Source organism: Rhinolophus sinicus, linkage group LG01, assembly GCF_036562045.2.
Source record: "Rhinolophus sinicus isolate RSC01 linkage group LG01, ASM3656204v1, whole genome shotgun sequence".
NCBI classification, from domain to species: Eukaryota; Metazoa; Chordata; class Mammalia; order Chiroptera; family Rhinolophidae; genus Rhinolophus; species Rhinolophus sinicus.
Genome location: NC_133751.1, coordinates 201,841,653 through 201,864,595, shown reverse-complemented (window position 1 = coordinate 201,864,595; position 22,943 = coordinate 201,841,653). Strand labels below are relative to the sequence as shown.

The following is a 22,943-nucleotide window of genomic DNA, read 5'->3' as shown; positions in this document are numbered from 1 at the left end:
TATATACACATATATAGCTGTAATTAAATAAGTTTTCTTCCATTAAGAATGGATACATTCTTTGTGAAGATGCCAGGTTCTGTGTCCCTGCTCTTTTGACATTGATCATTGACACAGCTCTTATGTTTCTGCCTTTTACATATAACAGTTACCATTAGTGAGACCCCTGGGTAACTAGTCCCTGTTGGTCCTTCAGTTTTTTGGACCCTTATAATTTGTTCATCTATTTTCTCATCCCAGAATGGGAATAGCAAGAGTTTACTTCTTAAGTCTTAAGGATATTTTTAATGACAAAATAAGATCTTATTTGCAAAAGTACTTTGAAATAAAACACTATAATCCAATTGCATTGTGAAGAACATCTATCAAAATCTACAAGTATATAAAGATTTAAGAGGGGTTGATCAGAAACTTTATATCTATCTATAATTACATACCAGGACCGGCACTCTCTTTTTAAGCTTTTCCTGTTAAAAATGACATTAATATGAACAATATAAATCTAAGATCATACTGTTAATGAATATTTAAAAAGATACTATCATTTTGCTATTTATTTCTTCTGCAATAGTGTCTTTCTAAAACAATAAAACATTATCGGGGACATCACTTCATAAGTTATATAAATGTCTAACCATTATTCTGTACATCTGAAACTAATATAATATTGAATGTCAACTGTAATTAAAATTTTTTTTTAAACTTTTTGTATGGGGGTTTCCCCATATGTGGAATGGAGAGAACTACAGCATCTGGCCTACCTTTTAGGTTGTTGTAAATGTAAAAGAATTTCTTCTTAGCTTTTTTCTTTTTTTGTTTTGCAGAGATATTTTCAAATATCATTATATGGTCCAATATCATGTTAGGGATCATCTGTCAAAAGTTATAAATTAAATTTGATGGTAGTAACCAGATGCTTCTCATTCTGCCAATAATTAGAGAGTATGACCAGAGTTACTGAGTTTTGAACAAGTCTGTGACAAAACTGAGCAATAACTATCTCACTTTCTCTGCTCTCTACGAAATAGGTGGTGAGTAGGGGTGGACATTACTCTATAGTCCAATATTTCCAGGGATAAAATGGCTGAGAACATGTAGTAAGACGGCACTGCCGTTCAACTAGGGCCATGTTGTTAAGCCTGAATTCGTAATGATTTCTTTCTTTGCCGTTTTCAAAATGGCCACATGAGCTCAATGCCGACAAGGGGCTCCCAGGTGTGGTGTGTGCTCAGAGAAACAGGAGCTCTGAACTGAGACTCCTGATGTCCTGGACCCGGTGCCGGCCGTCCTTACCCCTCTCATCAGGACCACTTCTCAGCTCTGGGCTGGGTGGGGCGCCTCATCTGTACTGGACACTGAAGGGTCTCCATGTCTTCTCTCTGCAGAAGAAGCGAATATCCCTTGAAGGTCTCATTGTCTGACACAGGAACCAACACAGGAAAAACTTGGGATGCTATGAAAATCCAGGGCAAGACTGTCCCTCCCACATCCATGGTCTGCCTTTTTTAGTCACATGACCTGTAGGTCAGTAGTTTATATCTCACTGTCCCCTGAGCCTGAGGTTAAGACATTTCACCCCTAGTGGGCATCTCTGCTTTGTTTTGGCTCTCCCATTTACTTACACTGCCTTAAGGCTCTTTCCTCTTTCACTTGTCTCTTTGTGGATTTGTTGTTGTTTATATAACTGTATTTGTATTTATTTGTAGCTCTGCTGCTTTCCTAGTACAGTCTTGCAAGTCTGGTGTTGAAAAAGGCAGATCTCCCACCTGACTGTTTCCCAGAATGACCACTTAAAACAGAGTCAGACCCTCCACCCCCCATCTAAAACTTCTTGGAATGTTTACTTGAGAAAAAGAAAAATTCTATTGTGTTTGAGTCCTTGACTTCTTTGGGTTTATTTGTTACAGTTGTTAGCCTAACTAATGCAAAAGTTAAAATGCAAACCCTATTAATTAAAGCAAATTTATATTTTACTTTAAGAATATAGCAAAGAATTAGAATGAACCTTTTGTAGCACTATTCATTCATAACCACGAAGAGTTTTTATTTGCTCTTACCTCCTTTCCATGATCTTTTTCTGGGTGTAGGAGATTTTCTGAAATCCATGGTTTCTGTAAAGTAGCAGGGAGAAAACACTTATTTGTTTGCATAAGTTTTACAATTTCTCCTTTTTTAAACTACGACATGCTTTTTATTTCCTTTGAGACACTAATACAAATGTGTAACCCTTTGATGCATGTACTCATATTCTTGTGAATTTTTTCTTTTTCTGTTTTTCAATTACAGTTGACATTAAATATTATAGTAGCTTCAGGTGTACAGCATAGTGGTTAGACATTTATATAACTTATGAAGTGATCCTCCCATAAGTCTAGTCCACACCTGATCCTCCCGATAAGTCTAGTCCACACCTGACCCTCCCGATAAGTCTAGCCCACAGCTGAACTGAACCTAGTTCTGGCGCCCAGGACCATAATGTTGGGCTCCTTTCTGGCTCTCCCTTGTACTCTCCATATGATTTTGTAAATGACCCTTAAACTTTACTTGTTCCAGTTTTCTCATCTATAAAGCTGAGATCACCTGGTTAATCTATCTCCCTGTTCAGCTTTTTAATGAAAACAAAATGAAGTTTTATTCACAAAAGCCCTGCAAAAAAATCACAATGTAAGATAGTGCTTTAACTATAATTTGGGTTTAAGAGCAGCTGAGCTAAAGCCGTGTTTTTCCCATCAGTAATTAAATAGCAGCACAAATTAGTCTATGATGACTTTCTAAGTCGGGAACTAGTAATATTATCAGTAGTAGAATACTGTGCTTACTATGCTCTACCGACAGTAAAGCATGTTTGTGGAGACTAAGTACATTATTTCATCTTTTTAGCATTAATAGATATGGTAGTGTGTAGTAAAAAAGACTGTTACTTTACTAGCTGTTATTGCTACATTTTCTATATATCAATTGATTGGGCTTATTCAGTTAAACAACAATTTATAATGCCTTCTTGCCGCTTTCTATTTTCCAGTAGGTTTAAAGAAGTTAAATGCTGAAAATTGTGTCCTGAAAGTAATCAAATCAAGGCATGTGGAAATGTCAGGATAAGATTCATCAGGAACACAGAGCTCTGGATTTAGACTCTGGATATTTGTCGTCCAGGAACGCAATCTTAATATTCTTACCTGGTGCAGTCTGGGGTCCTGAGCAGGTGACTTCATGGGTCTCTCCTCTCTCACTTGATCCTAACAAGTCAAGGTCATTGACCTCTGCACAAGGAATAGGATGCTCTAGGTGTCTCAGTGTGTGACCTAGGAACCAATTCAGCAGGAAATTCCCAAATAAAACATGGAAGAATCCTGAAACCCCATGCAAAGCATGGCCTGCACCCAGGCCACCTTGGTCTGCCCTTCTCAGTCACCAGCCTTACAGGTTAGTGATGCTCCATTTCCTGTCCCCAGAGGAGACACAATTCACTGGCAGGGGCACCTCTGCTCTAGTTGAACCTGACCTTCCTACACTTGTCTCTCTTCTGCCTCTTACCCCTTCTGTTGTCATTTCACACTTCCTTCGCCTGCTGTTTCTCATGCCGGGAGGCCTTGGAAATCTTGAGTTGGAGATGGGGAGCCTCCTTCACCCCCGGGTGCCCCTTGAACTGTTTGCAAGGCTGAGAAATATTCTTCTCTCGTGTCTGTTCCATAGACCTATTTTGGAACTACATTTAGAGTAGTTTGCCTACACTAAGGCACAAGTTAGAATGCACACTAAAAACTGAGCAAATGTACATTTTACTTTCAGAGATCTAGTGGAGCAATTAGAATGAATGTATTATTTAAAATATTGGTCTTTTGTAACATCAAGATCAGGTAAAAATTTTATTTGTTCTTAAGTCTTTTCCTAGTGTGTTTCCCTAAATAGTTTGTTTTTTAAATCCTCTGAGAAAGTACGAAGGGAAAACAAATCACCAATTTGTGCAGTAAAGAGCGACAGATCTTATGGCAAACCATGCAGCACATAGGATTGAGAAAACAACAGTTTGATGACCTTTTTGAGCTCTAATTTTACAAAGGAAATAACGCAGAATCCAGGACGCTAGTCTTGTCTTTCCCTCTGTCTCCATGAGACTTTGTAGAGACCTTGAAACATTTATGTGATTGTGTTTTCTCATCTAGAAACAAGGGTAAAAATGTCCATCCTGCTTGCCCCCCAGGGTTGTTGTAAAGGAAAAAATAAGATACTGTTTATAGAGGTCCTTTGAAAAACCACCATGCATGTCATGACTTCCTGAAGGACTCTGTCAAAAACAATACTTTGGGTTTCAGAATATTTTATCTGAAGTCTTTATTTCTGCTAAGATCTGATAGCTGAATGAGTTGTCTCTTGATACAACTCAAGGTTGTGATCAGACGACAATAGGACCTTCCAATAAAGAAATATTTAGCTTTTTGTTGTATAGAAATAACTGTAAAAAATAAAACCATTGGAAGATTATATCTAGCTATTTTCCAAAAATACATGTAATCTCAGAGATTTAGTTGAGAGCTTGGCAAATTCGAGTAACTAACTGGAATTTGGGTGGTGGGAATGTGGCATGAGGGAATGAAAGGAAAGGAATGGGGAAAAATGCAGATGTGTGGCAGGCATCTTTCACTACTCCACGCCATGCAGTATTGAGTAAATGCTGAGGGCCACAAAAAGGTATTCGGTTTTAAACAGGAAAGCAATATGACCTGCTTGGAAATTTTCAAAGAGTCATTGAGCTGAAGTGCAGAGAATGGATCTGAGGGGAGCAAGATAAAAAGAAGAGAATAGTATTGTATATTATAATCCACTACTTAAAAATATAAATATGACAGTTCAAACAGTATTTTATAGATCAACTTATTGAGTGAACAATATATTTTTAATTATAACTCTCTTTTATATGTCATTCATATTATATGCATATTTATTTAAAGCAAAATGCTAAAAGCAACAATAAAGCATTGATTAAGGAGATTGAATACATGCCATACTTGGGTACGGTAAAGCAGTAGACAGCTACGTATCAAAAACACTGACAAAACTATTTGCTCTAGAAAATACGTATACATTTGGCAATTTAAAAAAAGAAGCACAGGAGGAAAAAACTAAAACATCTTTTTCCCTAAAAGATTAAAATATTGCGAGCCCCAAATTTACATCCATGCCCTATGTTGAAAAATGGGCAGAGGACCTGAATAGACATTTCTCCAGAGAGGACATATAAATGGCCAATAGATATACAAAAAAATTCTCAATATCACTAATAATCAGAGAAATACAAACAAAAACTACAATGAGATATCACCTCACCCCAGTCAGAATGACTATCATCAACAAGACAAATAGTAACAAGTGTTGGAGAGGCTGTGGAGAAAAAGGAACCCTCATACACTGTTGGTGGGAATGCAGACTGGTGCAGCCGTTATGGAAGGTTGTGTGGAGGTTCCTCAAAAAATTAAAAATAGAATTACCATATGACCCAGCAATCCCTCTCCTGGGTATCTACCCAAAAAAATCTGAAAACATTTATCTGTAAAGATATATGTGCTTTAATGTTTATTGCAGCTTTATTTACGGTGGCCAAAACATGGAAACAATCAAGTGTCCTTGGATAGATGAATGGATAAAGAAGATGTGGTATATATACACAATGGAATGCTATTCTGCCATAAGAAAAGATGAAATGGTGCCATTTGTGACCACATGCTTGGATCTTGAGATTAAAATGCTAAGCGAAATAAGTCAGACAGAACAAGTCAAGAATGATGGGATAAGTGTGATCGAAGTGAAGGGGAGTATTCTGTGGGGGATTAATGGCAATGTGTCTTCTACCATAATAAATTTTGTTATTTAAACATTCACCGTATTGTTTGATCACACCTTGTATATTGCCACCTCCAGCCAGTGAAAGCATTCTTCATTGAGTCCACAGCAATCTGTTGCTCACTTCTTTTGACTTTTGCTTCTGTCTCTCTTCCCCATGAGGCTCTGTGGCTCTCCACCCTTCATCTCTTAATTCTTTTTTTCTTTCCTCTCCTCTCCTCTCCTCTCCTCTCCTCTCCTCTCCTCTCCTCTCCTCTCCTCTCCTCTCCTCTCCTCTCCTCTCCTCTCCTCTCCTCTCCTCTCCTCTCCTCTCCTCTCCTCTCCTCTCCTCTCCTCTCCTCTCTCTTCTCTCTCTCTTTCTTTCTCTCTGCAGGTCTCTCCTATCGATATATAAGGCTCCATTCCTGCCAGCTGTGTGTCTGTGTGAGTTCCCCTTCTCTGTTAAGAGTTGTCCTCTTAATTCATGTATTACTTCATTCTCTACCACCAGTAAGTACCCCTTGGTCCCTGCACACTATAAAACCCAGTCACTCAGCCTTACCTGCTGGCTCAGACTTTTGGGCACGTTGTTCACTTGCTTGTTGGCTTTCTAGTGTATCATTGTTGCCACTGGTTGTACCTTTTCTCCTTGCATTTATCTGCTCTGTTTCACAGAGGAGCTCTGAGAGGCCGTTTTCAGGTGGGGTTGTACCTAAACCACGTTTTGATTCATAGATATTTAATTTGATCTGTGCATCAATCAGGGTCCAACAATAAAATACAAACCTCCCATAGCTTTTAAAGCAGAGGGAATTGAATCCAGGGGATTGGTTACATAGTTGATAGAAGCTCTGAGAAGCCCAAATGGAAGAATGTGGCAACTTGAAGAATAGTCAACAGGAAGCTATGGGAGGGACAAAGGGTGAGCGCTTGTGCTGAGGTCACCAGGTAGGTAGAAGCTGGACAATGGCTGTCCTATTTGGTGGGAGTTGGTGTCATGTGAGATGCAGCTGCTACCAGAATTGCAGGCTGAGGCGTGGCGGGGAAATGCCCAGCTTCTCCCTTGCTCCTAATGTCTTGCTAGTAATGCCTCCCAGGTTTGGAACCCAGCAGAAGCCAGCAAGCAAGAGAGCTGGCAGGCAAGTCTGCAGCAGCCAGTGGTCAGAGAGCGAAGGCAAAGCAGAGCAGGAAATGATAGGAATGAGTCCCTGTGCGAACGACCCAGGACCAGCACAGCCCCTTCCCCATGGCGACCCCCTCTGCTCATTATGGTTCCAACAACCCATCCCACTCATTCCCACCAACCTCAGTCGCATATGAATGGATACATGTTTTTTCAGTGCATTTCGATTTTTTCATTTAGTGCTATTTTTCTAAGCATAGCAATTTATGTAAAGTATGATTTAAAAATTAATTCCCCCAATTTTAATATAGAATGTGGGCCCTGGTGCATGTTTTGTGCCACATTCAGTTTCTTGGAGCCTCCTCTTGGGGTGGTGGGCATGAGACACAGCCCTTTCCTCCCTGTGCATGTCAGTCAGCTGTCCCTGCTGGGTCAGACTCTTGGACACAGTTTGGTGGATTGCTGTGCATCATTTGGATTATAATGCAATTTATAATCCTCCTCTCATGTACCACACATACACACATGCACACACAACACACACAAACACACTGAATCCTTCTCCTCTGCTCATGATTAGTCATAATTCCTTCCACTCACCCACCCCTTCCTGTTCCTACCAGCTGCACTGCTACATGAAGCACTAAGAATTTGGGTTGATGCATGTTGGATTTTTTATATTTTTAAATGTTATCTATTTTAATAAATATGACTTGTTAAAAGAATAGCAATATTAAAGAATTGTACACCTGAACCTATGTAACTTTACTAACAACTGTCACCCCAATTAACTTTAATTGATAAAAAAAGACACACTCACACACACACACACACACACACACACACACAACAATAACAGTTCTCTCTGGGTGGTGAACACACAATGTAATTTATAGATGAGGCAATACAGAATTGTACACCTGAAATCTATGTAAGTTTACCAACAATTGTCACCCCAATAAACTTTAATTAAAAAAAAAGAATAACAGTTCTTTCAAAAACCACTCCATAAGTTTTTCTTTATAAAAATAGGTTAGTAATATAGAACATCTTTTCTTAAATAACACATCCTACTGGAAGCTAGATAATGAGGGCTTTCCACGGTTTGGCAAGTTCCCTGAGATTCTTCCATGTCACTCATTTCCAAAGAATATCATGTAATAAAGACATGACATTTATTATAGGCTAGGGTGAAATAAGGGTGGGGAATCTGTGGCCTTCAATTTACTTTCCTGGGCCTGAGATTTGTATTGCTTTTATCACTGTTTTTCCAGAAAAATACCAAAGTTTACTGTAATGGTTGAAGTCAGATTCTGGCTCAAGATACAAATAAGGATGATAACTAAATGTAGCAATAATAACAAATGCACAGAAACTGATGAAGTTCCAGGCATGATTCTGAGTACTTTGCATGACACAACTTGTTTAAAATCCGTCACCCTGTGAGGTGGGTACTGTTATCGCATCCATTTTATAGATGATGAAACTAAGAGACAAAGATTGTCAGCCACGTCCCCAAGGTCACAGGGCAGAATCTGAAGCCAGGCGGTTGCTCGCTAGTCCTGCTCTGACGCCACTTCACAGCACAACCCAGTTCCTCGTCTCAGTGGGTGAACTTACACAAATAGCCAAGTCTCTGAGCTGATTCTTTGTCCTCTGAAAAATGTGGGTGATAGACCATCATTTTAAGGTATTTGAGAAGATTAAATGAAACATTGCCTGTATGACTACAAGAGATATTGTGACTGATCAGAAAATTAAATCATTATAGCTAATGCTTAAATTTATAATATTCAAATAATTTAATAACATTATTAAGGATGTAATGGGGTAAGGGAGAGCAAGAGTCATAAACAGTTTTTTTCTGCTGTTTAACTACCAACATGTTTTTCTAGAGGCCAGTTTGGCAGGCAGCTCCTGGCCTGCTGCCCTGGGATTGATGGGAGAGGGTTTGCTTGGGAGGCACCCGGTGTCCAGGTCCTCGGGGAGGGTACACTGACCCTTAGGAACATGCTCATCACCCCCTCCCCCTACTCTCTCTGCAATGCTGGCCACCCTGGATGTGACTTCAAAGCACCGAGGTCGACGACAAATTCAAGCAAGACAGAGGCAGAAAACTGTGAAGCCATGTGTGTGGACAAAGGGACAGAGTCACCAGAAAATGACAGCAAGTTTAAGAGTATGGAAGGAGCAACCCCCTCGGGAAGGCCAGAGTACAAACACTGTTATCTAGGAAAAGTTAGAGCTACAAGGACTGACAATTTGGGGCAATCATTACTGAAAAGAAGCAACTCGCACTCCACAGCACATTCTAGAATGGGACAAGAATTGCAAAGATCACAGAAGAGTCAACAGGAACAGACCCCTGTAAGATGAGCGGCCTGCTCCTGATGAAGTCAGGCTTTCACCAGTTCCTAGGTTTTCCCCAGTTACTGGGGGGCAGAAATTAGAAGTTCATTTCAGAAATAGAGGTACAGACTGTGATATTCTCCCTTAATCCCATTTTAATCTTTATAATGAAGGATTTGAAGACCCTCTTCAGGTATCAATAATGCGTCAGTCTGAAACTAGAGGATCCCACACGACTCTTGCCATCAGCTGCACCCTAACCTCAGACAGGCCACCTCACTGTGTGTCCTCCATGAGCCACTCATATAACTGGCGATGGCTTTTCTTGTCGCCCACGGCCATAGCAAACCTGCCTTTGTCCCCAGAGCTGCCGCTGATAAGGTAAGTGGCCTCACCTTACTTCCTACAAAGTCCTGGTGCCTCGCTCCCCACCCCTTCACACCACACCCTCCCTCTGCGTCTGTTCACTCTCTCTTGCTGGCCTTTCCTGAGCTTCAGTGGCTGATTCTCCTCCACTTCCTCCAGCTCCTGGTGTTCCTTCTGTATCTCTCTCTCTCTGCATATGTTTCCCTCTTTTGGTCTCATGTTTCTGTCTTTTCCATGAGATGACCTGGGTGTGTCCAGGGCTAAGAACACAGGCTCTGGGTTCAGAATGCCTGGGTCCATCCCCGCTCATTTGCCCCACACACCTGGTCTCTCTGATTTCAGTTTCCTTATCTTTAAAATGGGCTCATAAGTAATACTAACCTCTAATGGCAGCTGTGAGCACTAAAACCAGAACTGCCAGAGGATATGTTCAATAAGCAAGTGCAAATAATATGGTGGTTCTCATTTGGTTTTTTGGGGTTTTTGTTTTGTTTCGTTTTTTACCCCTTTCCCTTCTTTCACTTCCCCTCTTTCTTCCTCTCTCTCAAAGTACCCACGTCCTCTTCTCCACATCTCCACAACTTCCTGTTGTCTATCTCTAGATGACCGCCTGTCTCCTTAAACATTCCTGCTCTTGCACGTCATCCCCCACATTTTAATCAGTTCTTTCTTCTGCTGTCACTAAGGTTCTCCTCTTTCACATTGACCTTGAACCCATAGCTCTTAGCCCATTACAGTTTCATACTGATCTTCTCCTAGTGGCATCTTGCTAAATCACAATTACTTCCAGATCATCATTCTCTTTAAATCTGGTTTCCTGACTCGCACCCTGGGTTTCTGTTTTGTTGAATTGGTCATTGGGTCAACAGTGGCTTGTCATAGCCTCTCCTGCAGGATCGGCCTCTGGTCACGGGCTCATACAAACACCCCTCCCTGCCTTCTCCATGCTCCTCAGTGTTTCTTCCCTGATCCCCAATCTCCACTCAGGACAGGACCCCACCTCCCTTTTTCCTTTCCTCTTACCAGAAGATTCGGTTTTTATCTGGTCGCAATCACCCTGTTGAAAGCTTAGTGGGATAGTAGAGCTGTCCTCCCTTTGTTCTCCATTACTTGCTTGGTGACAAATTCTCTCCAGGAAAACTGAAGAGAGCGAGAGAGAAGAAGACAATTAGAAATCTCCATCAGAGACAAGGGACAACATCTCAAATCTTACACATTTAGGGATTTTCAGCCCTTCGGTCACTCAGGGTTCATTGAGTCCCAATCCTCATGGTAAAGATACCCCCCCATCCCTGGGACAGAAAGGAGAACCCCCAACAAGGGAGACTTTATGTCTCCCACATAGACGGGAGCCACTCAAATGTCAGGATAAAGGAGTCGTGGAAATTGTGAGCCTGTTACTCATGTAAAAAAAGTTCAGATGGCTGACGAAGTACATATCAAAATAAATACTGGAAGTGAAATGTGTTTTCTGATCTGTTCAAACTGTAAGGAAGAAACAGAGGGATTTTTTTGGTAGAAGGACTATCATGTTTCCCCGAAAATAATACCTAGCCGGACGAAGAGCTCTAATGCGTCCTTTGGAGCAAAAATTAATATAAAACCCGGTCTTGTTTTACTATAACATAAGACTGGGTCTTTAATATAATAATATAATATAATATAATATAATATAATATAATATAATATAATATAATATAATATAATATAATATAATATAATACTGGATCTTATATTACTTTTTGCTCCAAAAGACGCATTAGAGCTGATTGTCCAGCTGGGTCTTCTTTTCAGGGAAACAAGGTAAGATCCTAGAGAGTCCGCATGTATAAAAGACCAAGTCCAACAGCTTTACAGATGGGGCTGGACAAGAGGAGGGTTGACCTAATTGGGTCACGGAGGGTGAGTGCTTCCCAAAGGGACATCAGAGGACAAACCAGAGGAACTAGACAGATCTCCCAGGGGCCCAGATCCCAGGAACAAAGGAAGGACACTCTCTGATGCTTCAAAAGCAAGCGAGCACATTATGGCACTGGGGGACGTCCAGAGACGCCTGGACCAGGGACCCAGGGAGGCTGCCAGAGAGGGCAGGCAGGCCATTAGCTCAGGACCCCTGCATAATGGTGACCCAGAAAATGTAAGGAGGAAGGAAATAATCCAAAAAGCAGATACCAAAGGATTGGAATCTGGGGGTGAGCCCGGGGAGGAGGAGTCAAGGAATGTGGTGGGCCCACATTGCCCAGGGCTGATAACAGTGGTAACTCCTGAGGCAATAAACCTGTACTTATAAACCTATAAACCTGTAGGATCTCTTTAATGTCCAGTAAATAAACTTGGAATGCCTTAGCTTTAGATGCCAGACCTTCCAAAATCTACCTGAAATTTATCCCTTTTGAATCAAATCCCAAGGTCTACTTCTCAGTCTCTGATTGAGAAAAATCTAATTGTCCTTGTTTTGCAGACACAGTGGACCCTTTCACACTCTATGCGTTTTCCCGTAGCATCTGCCCTCCTCAGTTCACATAATCATTTTTCTTGAGAATTCTCCATCTTTATTTGGAGGTCTTAGTTGATATTAAACTGTGCTGGAATAAAAAGCATCCTAAGCAAGTCAAAACAAAAATTATTATTGGAGGGACATCTTCTTTATTGAGTATCAATTAAAAAGTATAAAATCATGAGTCTCAGGAAAAAGTGGTGAACCAAACCTGTATCTTTGTACAGTGTCAAAAACAATCTTGGGCAGAGCAATTGATTTTTCTGATTATTTGAGTATTTGTTTCATCCCTTGTGGGGAAAGGGCTAATGCAACCACTTCACCTTCTCTAAGGGCAAATTTGACCTGGGGTTAACTTTCTTCCCTATTATTCTGGAAACCTGATGAAGGTGGCCTCTCTGTGGTGTTTCTAGGCCAACACTGGCTCTAGGGTGAAAAGAGACCTGTGACTGGAGGTAGATAACTTGCGTGTGGCCTGCGAGGGACTGTGTGTGAACTCTCAGCCACTTTTGGTCTTCCTTCAGTGTGGTGACACTTGTAACTTGGCTGTCCCTCGTGGGGCTCCTGGAACTTATGGCTACAGACTTGTTACATGAGACTTTGACTCCCATGGGCTTGGTGCTGCTAAGCCAGGGTGGATCCTGCCCCCACCGCTAAGCTGTCGCTCAAGGACGGTGGCAGTCAGCTTGGTGGGCTGCTGTGTGGATCGCTGCAAGGGGCCCACAGAGGCGGAGCAACTGATGCTGCCTTACTGGGATGCTGCGTGTCCTGTCATTGGTCCTTCTAAGTAAATGTGATGCCACTGTGGGTCTGGTTGTCCTGTGAGTCTAAATGCCTAGTTAAGCAGACCTCTGGGTGGGTGTTGTGCCAATTGCCATCGTATCATAACTTTGAGAGGGCTCAGGATACGTGTGTTTTCTTAACTGCTGTATCCCCACTGCATAGCTACATGTGAGGTACATGGTAGGAGCTCAATATGTATTTGTTGAAAAAGTTGGCTCTGGATATATCAAAAGGTAGGTAATAAACTTAATTACCATTTTGAAAGCCTTTATAAACGTGACTTAAGTCCGGGTATTCCTGCATGTTGACGTCGCTGAACAATACTTCCAGAAGTGGCAGGTCAAATGTCTTCTCCAGTTCACAGAGAACATTGTACACCACTCTCTGTACGGGGACCAGGTTTCTACAAGACTCTTGACAATCCTTAAAAAACATTGAATGAAGAAAATGTAAACACAGACTTTCAAGGTACACAAGAGACCTAGAAAGTGATTCTCTTAATGTATTACGATTTTCCTACATTGGTAACTTTTCATGTAATGTTTAGAATTTCTATGTATTTGTATGGCTACTAAGTGAAATAAGTAAATTTTTCCTCTATAAAAGTACCAATTTGTGAACCTGTTATCTTCATCCTCATTTACATTAGATGCAAGAAGGAGCAATTTTGAAGAATAAAGGTGAGTTAAAAGTTAAATGATGTTGTGGCCCTTGAAGAGCCTGGCCAAATATTTTAGGAATAAACTTAGCAAGTGATGAGCTGCTGTTCTATTGACTAGACAACCCTTGTCCCTTCCTCAAGGCTGATTTGGCCTGGAAGAGCTCAAGGAAACCAGGTGACAATTCTCCCTTTTTGTGAACTTGGCCATTGAGAAAGCATATTCATAGGGGGGAGAAAAAAAAGAATGGCATCTCTGTATCTCCGTCTATGTCTTTTGCTAAAATTAATCTAAATTCCAAGACACCAGAGATATCAAAAGAAAAGAAAAAGAAAAGGAAACTGAAAACTGTTGGAGAAATAATAGCAAACATCTACTTCCAAATTTGTCCTAACAAGACATTAATTCTCTGTGGATTTTAATGTTCTCAGCTCTAAGTGTTTAAACTGCTGTTCATTGAAATGAAATGTTGTGTCAATTATTATTTCATTAAATCAATTCATTACATTTATTCATCCATTCATTAAAAACTACTTTTAATTCCTAGTTTATACTATATTGTACACATTCCTATAAGGCATTCTACATCTATGGAGCACACCCACTTCAGATCCAGCCTATCTCCAGTGCAATTCACCCCAACTCCACGGGGCACCATGGAGCACCATTCCTTCAATTAGGAGCAGGACTGTCTCCAGTGATGCTGGCTTCTCCTCTCCCTTTTTACTTTATAGGAACACTTACAACAATACCTGAGAAGGTCCCACTCATAGATCCCCACTCTTCAGTCGGCTAGTTGTGCCGTGACATTTGATTCCAGGATATCAAAGTGTAACTTTGTTTGGGGCCCGTTTACCAAATTATGACACAATAACTTCACTTACTTCATACATTTTATTGGTGATGAGTTCACGGTCACGAAGAATATCAAGGAAAGGAAATGTCTTTTTTATTGCATTTGAAATCTCGATCTTACGTCTTTTGAAGTGATTGAACACAGTCTCATAGAAAAGCCTGTCGTCTATATTCTGGTCTTCTGTAGACATCCTAGGGAGGAAAGATATTATGTGAAAATGGTCATCAAGATTCTGAGATGCTTGTGGAGACTGTAAGATTCTATAGATAAAAGATAGGCTGTGAAGAACCAACATATACAAAATAAGTGGTCCTGAGTAGACTATAATAAATGAGGTTGAAGCAATAAACCAAGAAGATGTAACTGAAGAAAGCATGGAGGATCAGAAAGACTTAAACACAGGACCGAAGAGTTCATTCCAGTCTGTCCTTATCAAAGGTATTATAATGGTATCTTACCATATTTGAAACATTTTTTAAATAAAAAAATTTAAATTCATACAAAATCAAAATAAACAGAGAAATGAAAACCAATGGAATAAAAAAAAAATCTAACCTTGAAAATACTTCTTAATTAACAACTAAGAGAAAATAAATCTCAGAAAGATAAAAAACGAGGTGCCTCCTCTCTGACAAGAAGCTGTTAAGGGAGATACCAACTTATATTGTAAAATTACTTCATAAATGATAAGATATGGTTTTAATAACAGTGTAATAAGGTATAAACTGAGATTTTCACAATACCAATTATTTCTCTTGGAACTTCTTCTTTGTGTTACTATAAATGTATGTGGTATTGTTGTATATAATCTTTTTAGCATCTGAATTTCAGAAATGGGTGCTGTTTCCTGTGAAAGTAATTGTAAACTTGAGTCTGTAATTCTAGTTCTTAGTTGGTCATTTTATTGTTCTGATAATAATGTTTTGATCAACATTTTGTATTCCTAAAATTTACAAAGATGTGTAAGCTTTCTTTTGTGTCCTACCAGAGGAGAATTTCCAGTACTCAACATGCACTAATATTCTTAGAGAGATTTGAGAATACATATTGTACCAGGAGGAAAAAATTAAAGGCAACTAAAAGAGAAAGAGATAATAGTTATATATTTTTAAAATTAAGTTTTGGAAATTAATTAAAATGGTTGTAAAATAAAGTTGAGGAAATTTCCCAGAAAATTAAGTAAACATATCAAATGGGAAAACAAAAAGTAAATTTGAGAAAGAAAAAGGATTCACTTAGGTGGTATAATAGCCACCAAACTGGACTCAAGAAATCTGTGCAAGGAAAAGGCATAGGAGAATATATGCCAAGAGAATTATTTAAGGTGATACCACAAAGTAGAAGAACATGAACTTTTTGAAAGTGCACAATTAGGTACTTAGAAAAATGAATTTTAAACGGATCAAGGCAAGGCACGTCATTTTGAAATGACAACATCTAAAAAACAAAGAGAAGATTTTAAAAGCTTCCAGAAAGAATTTAAAAATTGGTAACTGAAGATGGCAGAGTAGGTAAATGCCGTGCTCATCTCCTCTCATGACCACATCAATTACAATTAAACTACAAAACAACCATCATTGAGAATTGCCTGAAGTCTAGCTGAACTGAAGCCCTACAACTACAGACATACAGAAGAAGCTACTTCTAGACTAGTAGGAGTGGCAAAGATGCAGAATGGGCTGGTCCCACATCCACATGTGACCATTAAAAATTAGGAGGGATATCTCGGCTGTGGAGGTCCTCCCCGGAGGAACAAGGGGTCCCAGCCCCACACCAGACTCCCTAGCCCAGGGTTTTAGTGCTGGGGGGAAAGTTCTCCATAACTTCTGGCTGTGAAAAACAGTGGAGATTGTGGCTAAGTGAGCCACATATACTGACTCGCTGATATACTCACTTGCTCTGAGCTCCAGTGCTTGGCAGCAGCTTGAAAGTTGCCAGGGACTTATAGGGAGGAACTGAGTTGTCTAGCTTCAGGGTAAGGGATCAAGAGGTAGCTTTCTACCAGACGGAAGAACTGGCAGAAACTATTGTTTCTTTGTTGAGGTCCCCCACCTCCGTGCATGTAGACAAAAGCAGATGCCACGTCTGAGTCTCCATCAACCTGGCTATCACCTTCTGTCTGCCCTGCCCTAGTAATTCCCTGAGGCCCCACCCTACCCAATTTTGGGGCATACCCAAGTGGGTTCCAGTGTCTTTTCCCTACGACCTGTCCTAGCTTATGCTACATACTTTCATAAAATCTCTCAAAGGTTCACAAAACTCAAAGAAGCAGCATCTGACTTTGGCATGTCCCGTGCCTCTGCATGAGCAGCCCTAAGCCCAGCACTAGCGGCATCTGGCCTTGGTTCACAGATTGGCCTCTTGAAGCACCTCCAAGCTCAGTGTGGGCAGCAGCCCTCTGCAGATTGCTTGTGGCTCATACAAGATAGTCCTGGGCAGGGCACAGGCTGCAGCTAACTTGGCCTGCAGCAGGTTCCCTTCCAGAAGGCCCCAGGGCTGGCACACCTGGGGGCCAGCTTTGGACCAAGCTGGAGCATCACCTGGCTACCTCCAAAAATGACACATCCAAAAGGCAGAATGGGAAGACACCAGAGCCATGCTAAAGTGAGCCCTGCTCTGTAGGGTCATACAGTGAACCAGACCTCCTCCACTGTAGTCAAGGCCAGTCCTCCCAATCAATCAGCCTGAAGATTAACCCCTCCCATTGATGAGCAAACAGTAACCAAATTTCAGCTACAATAGTAGGGCACACAAAACCTACACAAAGGGCATACCTGGAGCACCCAGCTCTGATGACAGGGAGACTGTACCACTGGGTCCCACAGGACACCTGCTACATAAGGCCACTCTACTAAGACCAGGACCTACCTTATACATAGAAACGAACCAAAATGAGGAGACAAAGAAACGTGTCCCAAATGAAAGAACAAAACAAATTTCCAGTAAAAGAACTAAACAAAATGGAGACAAGCAACCTACCAGATGCAGAGTTCAAAACACTGGTTATAAGGATGCTCAGTGATCTCAGGAAGAACTTAAACAAAGAGGTAGAAAATATAAAAAAAGAGATGGAAAACATAAAGAACCATTAAGAAATAAAGAATACAATAACTGAAATAAAGAATATATTAGAGGGAATCAACAGTAGATTAGATGAAGCAGAGGATTGAATCAGCAATTTAGGAGATAAGGTAGCAGAAAACACCCAATCAGAACAGAAAAAAAAAAAAAGAATGCAAAAAATGAGGCTAGTGTAAGGGGCCTCCGAGACAACATCAAGCTTACCAAATTCATATCATAGGAGTACCAGAAGGAGAAGACAGGGAACAAGGGATCGAGAATATATCTGAAGAAATAATGACAGAAAACGTCCCTAACCTGGTAAACGAAATAGACATAGAAACCCAGGAAATGCAGATAGTGCCAAACAAAATGAATCCAAACAGGCCCACACCAAGATACATCATAATTAAAATGGCAACAGTTAAAGACAAAAAGAGAATCCTAAGAACGGCAAGAAAAAAAGCAGTTACCTACAAGGAGCTCTCATAACTCTATCAAATGATTTCTTAACAGAAACTTTGCAGGCCAAAAGGGCGGGACAGGAAATATTCAAAGTGTTGAAAAACAAGGCCCTACAACCAAGACTACTCTACCCAGCAAGCCTATCATTTAAAATTGAAGGAGAGATAAAGAGTTTCCCAGACAGGAAAAAGCTAAAGGAATTCATTACCATCAAACCAGTATTACAAGAAATGTTAAAAGGACGTCTTTAAGCAGAAGGAGAAAACAAACAAAGATAAAAAATATGTATAATAAAATGGCAATAACTATGTACCTATCAATAATCACTTTAAATGTAAATGGATTCAGTGCTCCAATCAAAGACATAGGGTAGCTGAGTGGATAAGAAAAAAAACAACCCATGCATATGCTGTCTACAAGAGACCCACCTCAGGTTGAAAGACACACACAGATTGAAAGTAAAGGGATGGAAAAAGACATTTCATCCAAATGCAAATGAGAAAAAAGCTGGGGTAGCAATACTTAAGACAAAATAAACTATAAAATGAAGACTATAATAAGAGACAAAGAAGGACATTACATAATAATAAAGGGATCAATCCAACAAAAGGACATAACCCTAGTAAACATCTATGCACCCAACATAGGAGCACGTAAATATATAAAACAAATATTGACAGACATACAGGCAGAGATCAACAGTACCACAATCACAATAGGGGACTTCAACATTCCATTGACACCAATGGACAGATCCTCGAGACAGAAAATCAATACAGAAACAGTGGCCTTAAATGACACATTAGACCACATGGATTTAATTGATATTTTTAGACCATTTCACCCCAAAGCAGCAGAATATACATTCTTTTCAAGTGCACATGGAACATTTTCCAAGATAGACCACATGTTAGGCCACAAAACAAGTCTCAATAAATTTAAGAAAATTGAAATCATATTAAGCGTCTTCTCTGACCACAGTGGTATGAAACTGGAAATCAATTACAAGAAAAAAAACAAAAAAAAACCCACAGAAACACATGGAAACTAAATGACATGCTGCTAAATAATGAATGGGTCAACAATGAAATCAGGGGAGAAATCAAAAGATACCTTGAGACAAACAAAAATGAAAACTCAATGACCCAAAATCTATGGGACACAGCAAAAGCAATCCTAAGAGGGAAATCCATAGCAATGCAGGCCTACCTAAAGAAACAAGAAAAATCTCAAATCAACAGTCTGTTTTTTATACATAAAGGAACTGGCAAAAAGAACAGCAAACAGAGCCCAAAGTGAGTACAAGGAAGGAAATAATAAAGATCAGTGCAGAAATAACAAAATAGAGACTTTAAAAAACAATTTAAAAAATCAATGAAACCAAGAGCGGGGTTTTTGAAAAGATAAACAAAATTGACAAACCTTTAATCAGATTCATCAAAAAAAAAAGAGAGCCGGACTGGTGGCTCAGGTGGTTGGAGCGCTGAGCTCCTAACGCTGAGGTCACTGGTTTGATTCCCACATGGGTCAGTGGTCACTGGTTTGATTCCCACATGGGTCAGTGAGCTGTGCCCTCTACAGCTAAGACTGTGAACAACAGCTCTCCCTGGAGCTGGGCTGCCATGAGCAGCTGGAGGTTGGCGTGTCCTGCTGCGTGCTGCTGCGTGCTGCTGTGTGCCGCCATGAGCTGCCCGGCAACCATTGTGAGCTGCCGTGAGCTGCCATGAGCTGCTGTGGGCTACCATGTGCTGCCATGAGCGGCTGGCAGCCAGCATGAGTGACCAGCAGCCATTGTGAGTAGCCTGCAGCCGGGGAGAGCTGCCATGAGTTGCTGTGAGCAGCTGACCAATGACTTGTGACCAACTATCTCAGCGCCCACCCCCCCCACCCCCACAAGGCTCATAATACCAGCATGGGCCAGGGAGCTATGACCTATACAACTAGACTGAGAAACAATGGCTTGAACCGGAGTGGGGGAGGGAGGCAGAAGAAAGGGGAGGGGAGAAGAAAAAAAGAGAGGACCCAAATAAATAAAATCAGAAACAAAAGAGAAGAAGTGACAACCAACACTACAGGAAAAAAAAAAAAAGTTGAGAAAATACTATGAGCAACAAATTGGACAATGTGGAAGAAATTGGTACATTTCTAGAAGCACACACTCTTCCAAGGATGAATGCAGAAGAAACAGAAAATCGGAACAGACTGATTACTACCAACGAAATTAGATCAGTAATCAACAAGCTCCCAACAAACAGAAGTCCTGGACCAGATGGCTTCAGAGGTGAATTTTATAAAACATTCAAATAAGAATTAACACCTATTCTCCTCAAACTATTCTGAAAACTCCAGGAGGAGGGAAGGCTCCCAAGCTCATGTCATGAGGCTACCATTATCCTGATTTCCAAACCAAAGACATTCCAAAAAACCACCAAAAAACAAAATCTATAGGCCAATATCCCTAATGAACATAGATGCAAAAATCCTCAACAAAATATTAGCAAACAGAATTCAGCAATAAATTTTTTTAAATCATACAACATGATCAAGTGGAATTCATTTCTGGTATGCAGGGTTGGTTCAATATCCACAAATCAATTAACCTGATACACCACGTAAACAAAATGAAAAATGAAAATCATATGGTCATATCAATAGATGCAGAAAAAGCATTTGACAGAATCCAGCATCCATTTATGATAAAAAAAACTCTCAACAAAGTTGGAATAGAGGGAACATATCTCAACATAATAAAGGCCATGTATGATAAACCCACAGCTAATATCATACTCATGAGGAAAAGCTAAAAGCATTCCCTTTAAGATCAGTAACAAGACAAGGATGCCCACTTTCACCACTTTTATTCAACATGGTACTGAAAGTTTTAGCCACAGCAATCAGACAAGAAAAAGAAATAAAAAGCTTCCAAATTGGTAAGGAGGAAGTAAAATTGTCATTATTTGCAGATGACATGATACTATATATAGAGAGCCCCACAGATTCCACCAAAAAACTATTAGAACTGATAAATGAATTTAATAAAGTAGCAGGATACAAAATTAATATTCAAAAATTGGTTGCATGTTTATACACCAATAACGAACTATCAGAAAGAGAACTTAAGAAAACAATCCTGTTTACAATTGCATCCAAAAAATAAAATACTTAGGAATAAATTTAACCAAAGAAGTACAAGACCTGTACGCATAAAATTATAAGACACTGAAGAGAGAAATTAAAGCAGATATAAATAAATGGAAACATATACCATGCTTATAGTTAGAATTAATATAGTTAAAATATTAATTCATACTAGCTAAAGCAATCTATAGATTCAACACAATCCCTATCAAAATACCAATGGCATTTTTCACAGAACTAGAGTAAATTATCCTAAAATTTATATGGAACCATAAAAGACCACAAACAGCCACGACAATCCTGAGAAATAAGAACAAAACTGGAGGTATCCTGCTATCTGATATCAAATTATACTTCAAGGCTATAGTAATACAAACAGCATAATATTGTCATAAAAACAGACACATACATCAATGGAAAAAAACAGAGCCCAGAAATAAATCCATGCCTATATGGTCATTTAATCTATGACAAAAGAAGCAAGAATTTACATTGGGGTAAAGACAGTCTGTTTAATAAGTGGTGCTGGGAAAACTGGACAGATACATGCTGTAATGACGAGTGGGGAAAAGAAAGGGGAGGGACACACTAGAGTGGGATTAATCAATTTATTTATTTAGCAATATCTAATCAATTTATTTAGCAATATGCAATAGCAAAAGACAAAGGCAATTAATAGAATGTGTTACTGACAAGAAAGTACAGGTGGTTAAGACTAAACTATATACATTGATAACAATGTCATGTCAAAGGAGTATACATAAATACAAGTTTAAGAGACCTCAACATACGTTTACTATTGATCAAAAATCACTTGGCTAAATACACAAACAACATTAATAAGGCATATTCAAAAGCAGTAATAAGCTTTATAGGATAGTAACTCTTACGGTAGATGCCAAAAGCTCACCAAACTGGGGGAGAACAGCACTGGAAAAGTCATAAATCAAAACCTTGCCAGGTCTGTAGCTGAGAGAAACTCAGGCGTCTCCCACACTGGCTGCTTGTTAGTTCCCAGGAATGCTGCTGCTGTTGGCGTTGTTGTTGCCGTTGTTGTTGTTCCTGAGGCTAGAAGTCAAGGCGTCTACTGATGGTAGAAGCTGCAAGCTGCATATAAGTTTTTAAGATGCTAACAATCTGAAGAATGTTGCTGCTGTTGTCGTTGTTGTTGCAGTTGTTGTTGCTGGAAGTTAGGGCACCTTCTGATGCTGGAAGCTGCAAGCTGCCTACAAGCTTCTTAAATGTTAACAGTTTTCAAGAAGGCTATCTGTGGGGAACAACACTGAAAAGGTCGGGAACCAGCCAGACCTCACCAGGTCTGCAGGTGGAAGTGAGGACATCTCTGCGTGTTGTAAGCTGCATGTTGCTGGAAGTTTCCAGAATGTCAAAATGATGAAGAATCACCAATGACAAATAACCAAATGACAAAAATTACACTGCCAACTGAGGTGTGTCTTATATATCCTTTCAAAAATATACCTTAGAGCCAAGTTCTTTGTTCTTGCCTCCCCCTCTAGGAATGGCCAGTTCGGGGAGGGTCCAGCAGTTACTGTGATAAAATTATTGTTTATCTGGCTGAAGGGCTAGTTCATCTGGACAAGTAACATCTACTGTTCCTGCTTGGGACCATCAGCCCAAGGTCTTCCAAAGCCTGGCAGCGTGCCCGTCACATCATCCTGATATAACTTAGCTATTTTTTCACTTCATCTGTTGATGCAGGCAAAGCAGATAGAACAAAGAGGGAATTCTCTCAACCCCTGATCAAGAATTTCTTTAACCCTAAGCTAACCATCACCTCACAGCACAGACAGAAAAGCAACCTCATTTCAT

General features: G+C 40.1%; 1 protein-coding gene across 1 annotated transcript in view; it reads right to left on the bottom strand.

Moving 5' to 3' along the window:
- The window catches only part of LOC109451464 (nuclear body protein SP140-like protein), a 71,399-nt gene that overhangs the window by 45,340 nt on the left and 3,116 nt on the right, over positions 1 to 22,943 (bottom strand). The window contains exons 2-7 of the mRNA XM_074331398.1: positions 14,479 to 14,641; positions 13,190 to 13,358; positions 10,679 to 10,795; positions 6,380 to 6,529; positions 3,177 to 3,302; positions 2,058 to 2,111 (exon numbers count right to left, since the gene is read on the bottom strand). Of these exons, the coding sequence (XP_074187499.1) occupies positions 2,058 to 2,111; positions 3,177 to 3,302; positions 6,380 to 6,529; positions 10,679 to 10,795; positions 13,190 to 13,358; positions 14,479 to 14,641 (779 nt within the window). The remainder of the gene's footprint in view (positions 1 to 2,057; positions 2,112 to 3,176; positions 3,303 to 6,379; positions 6,530 to 10,678; positions 10,796 to 13,189; positions 13,359 to 14,478; positions 14,642 to 22,943) is intronic.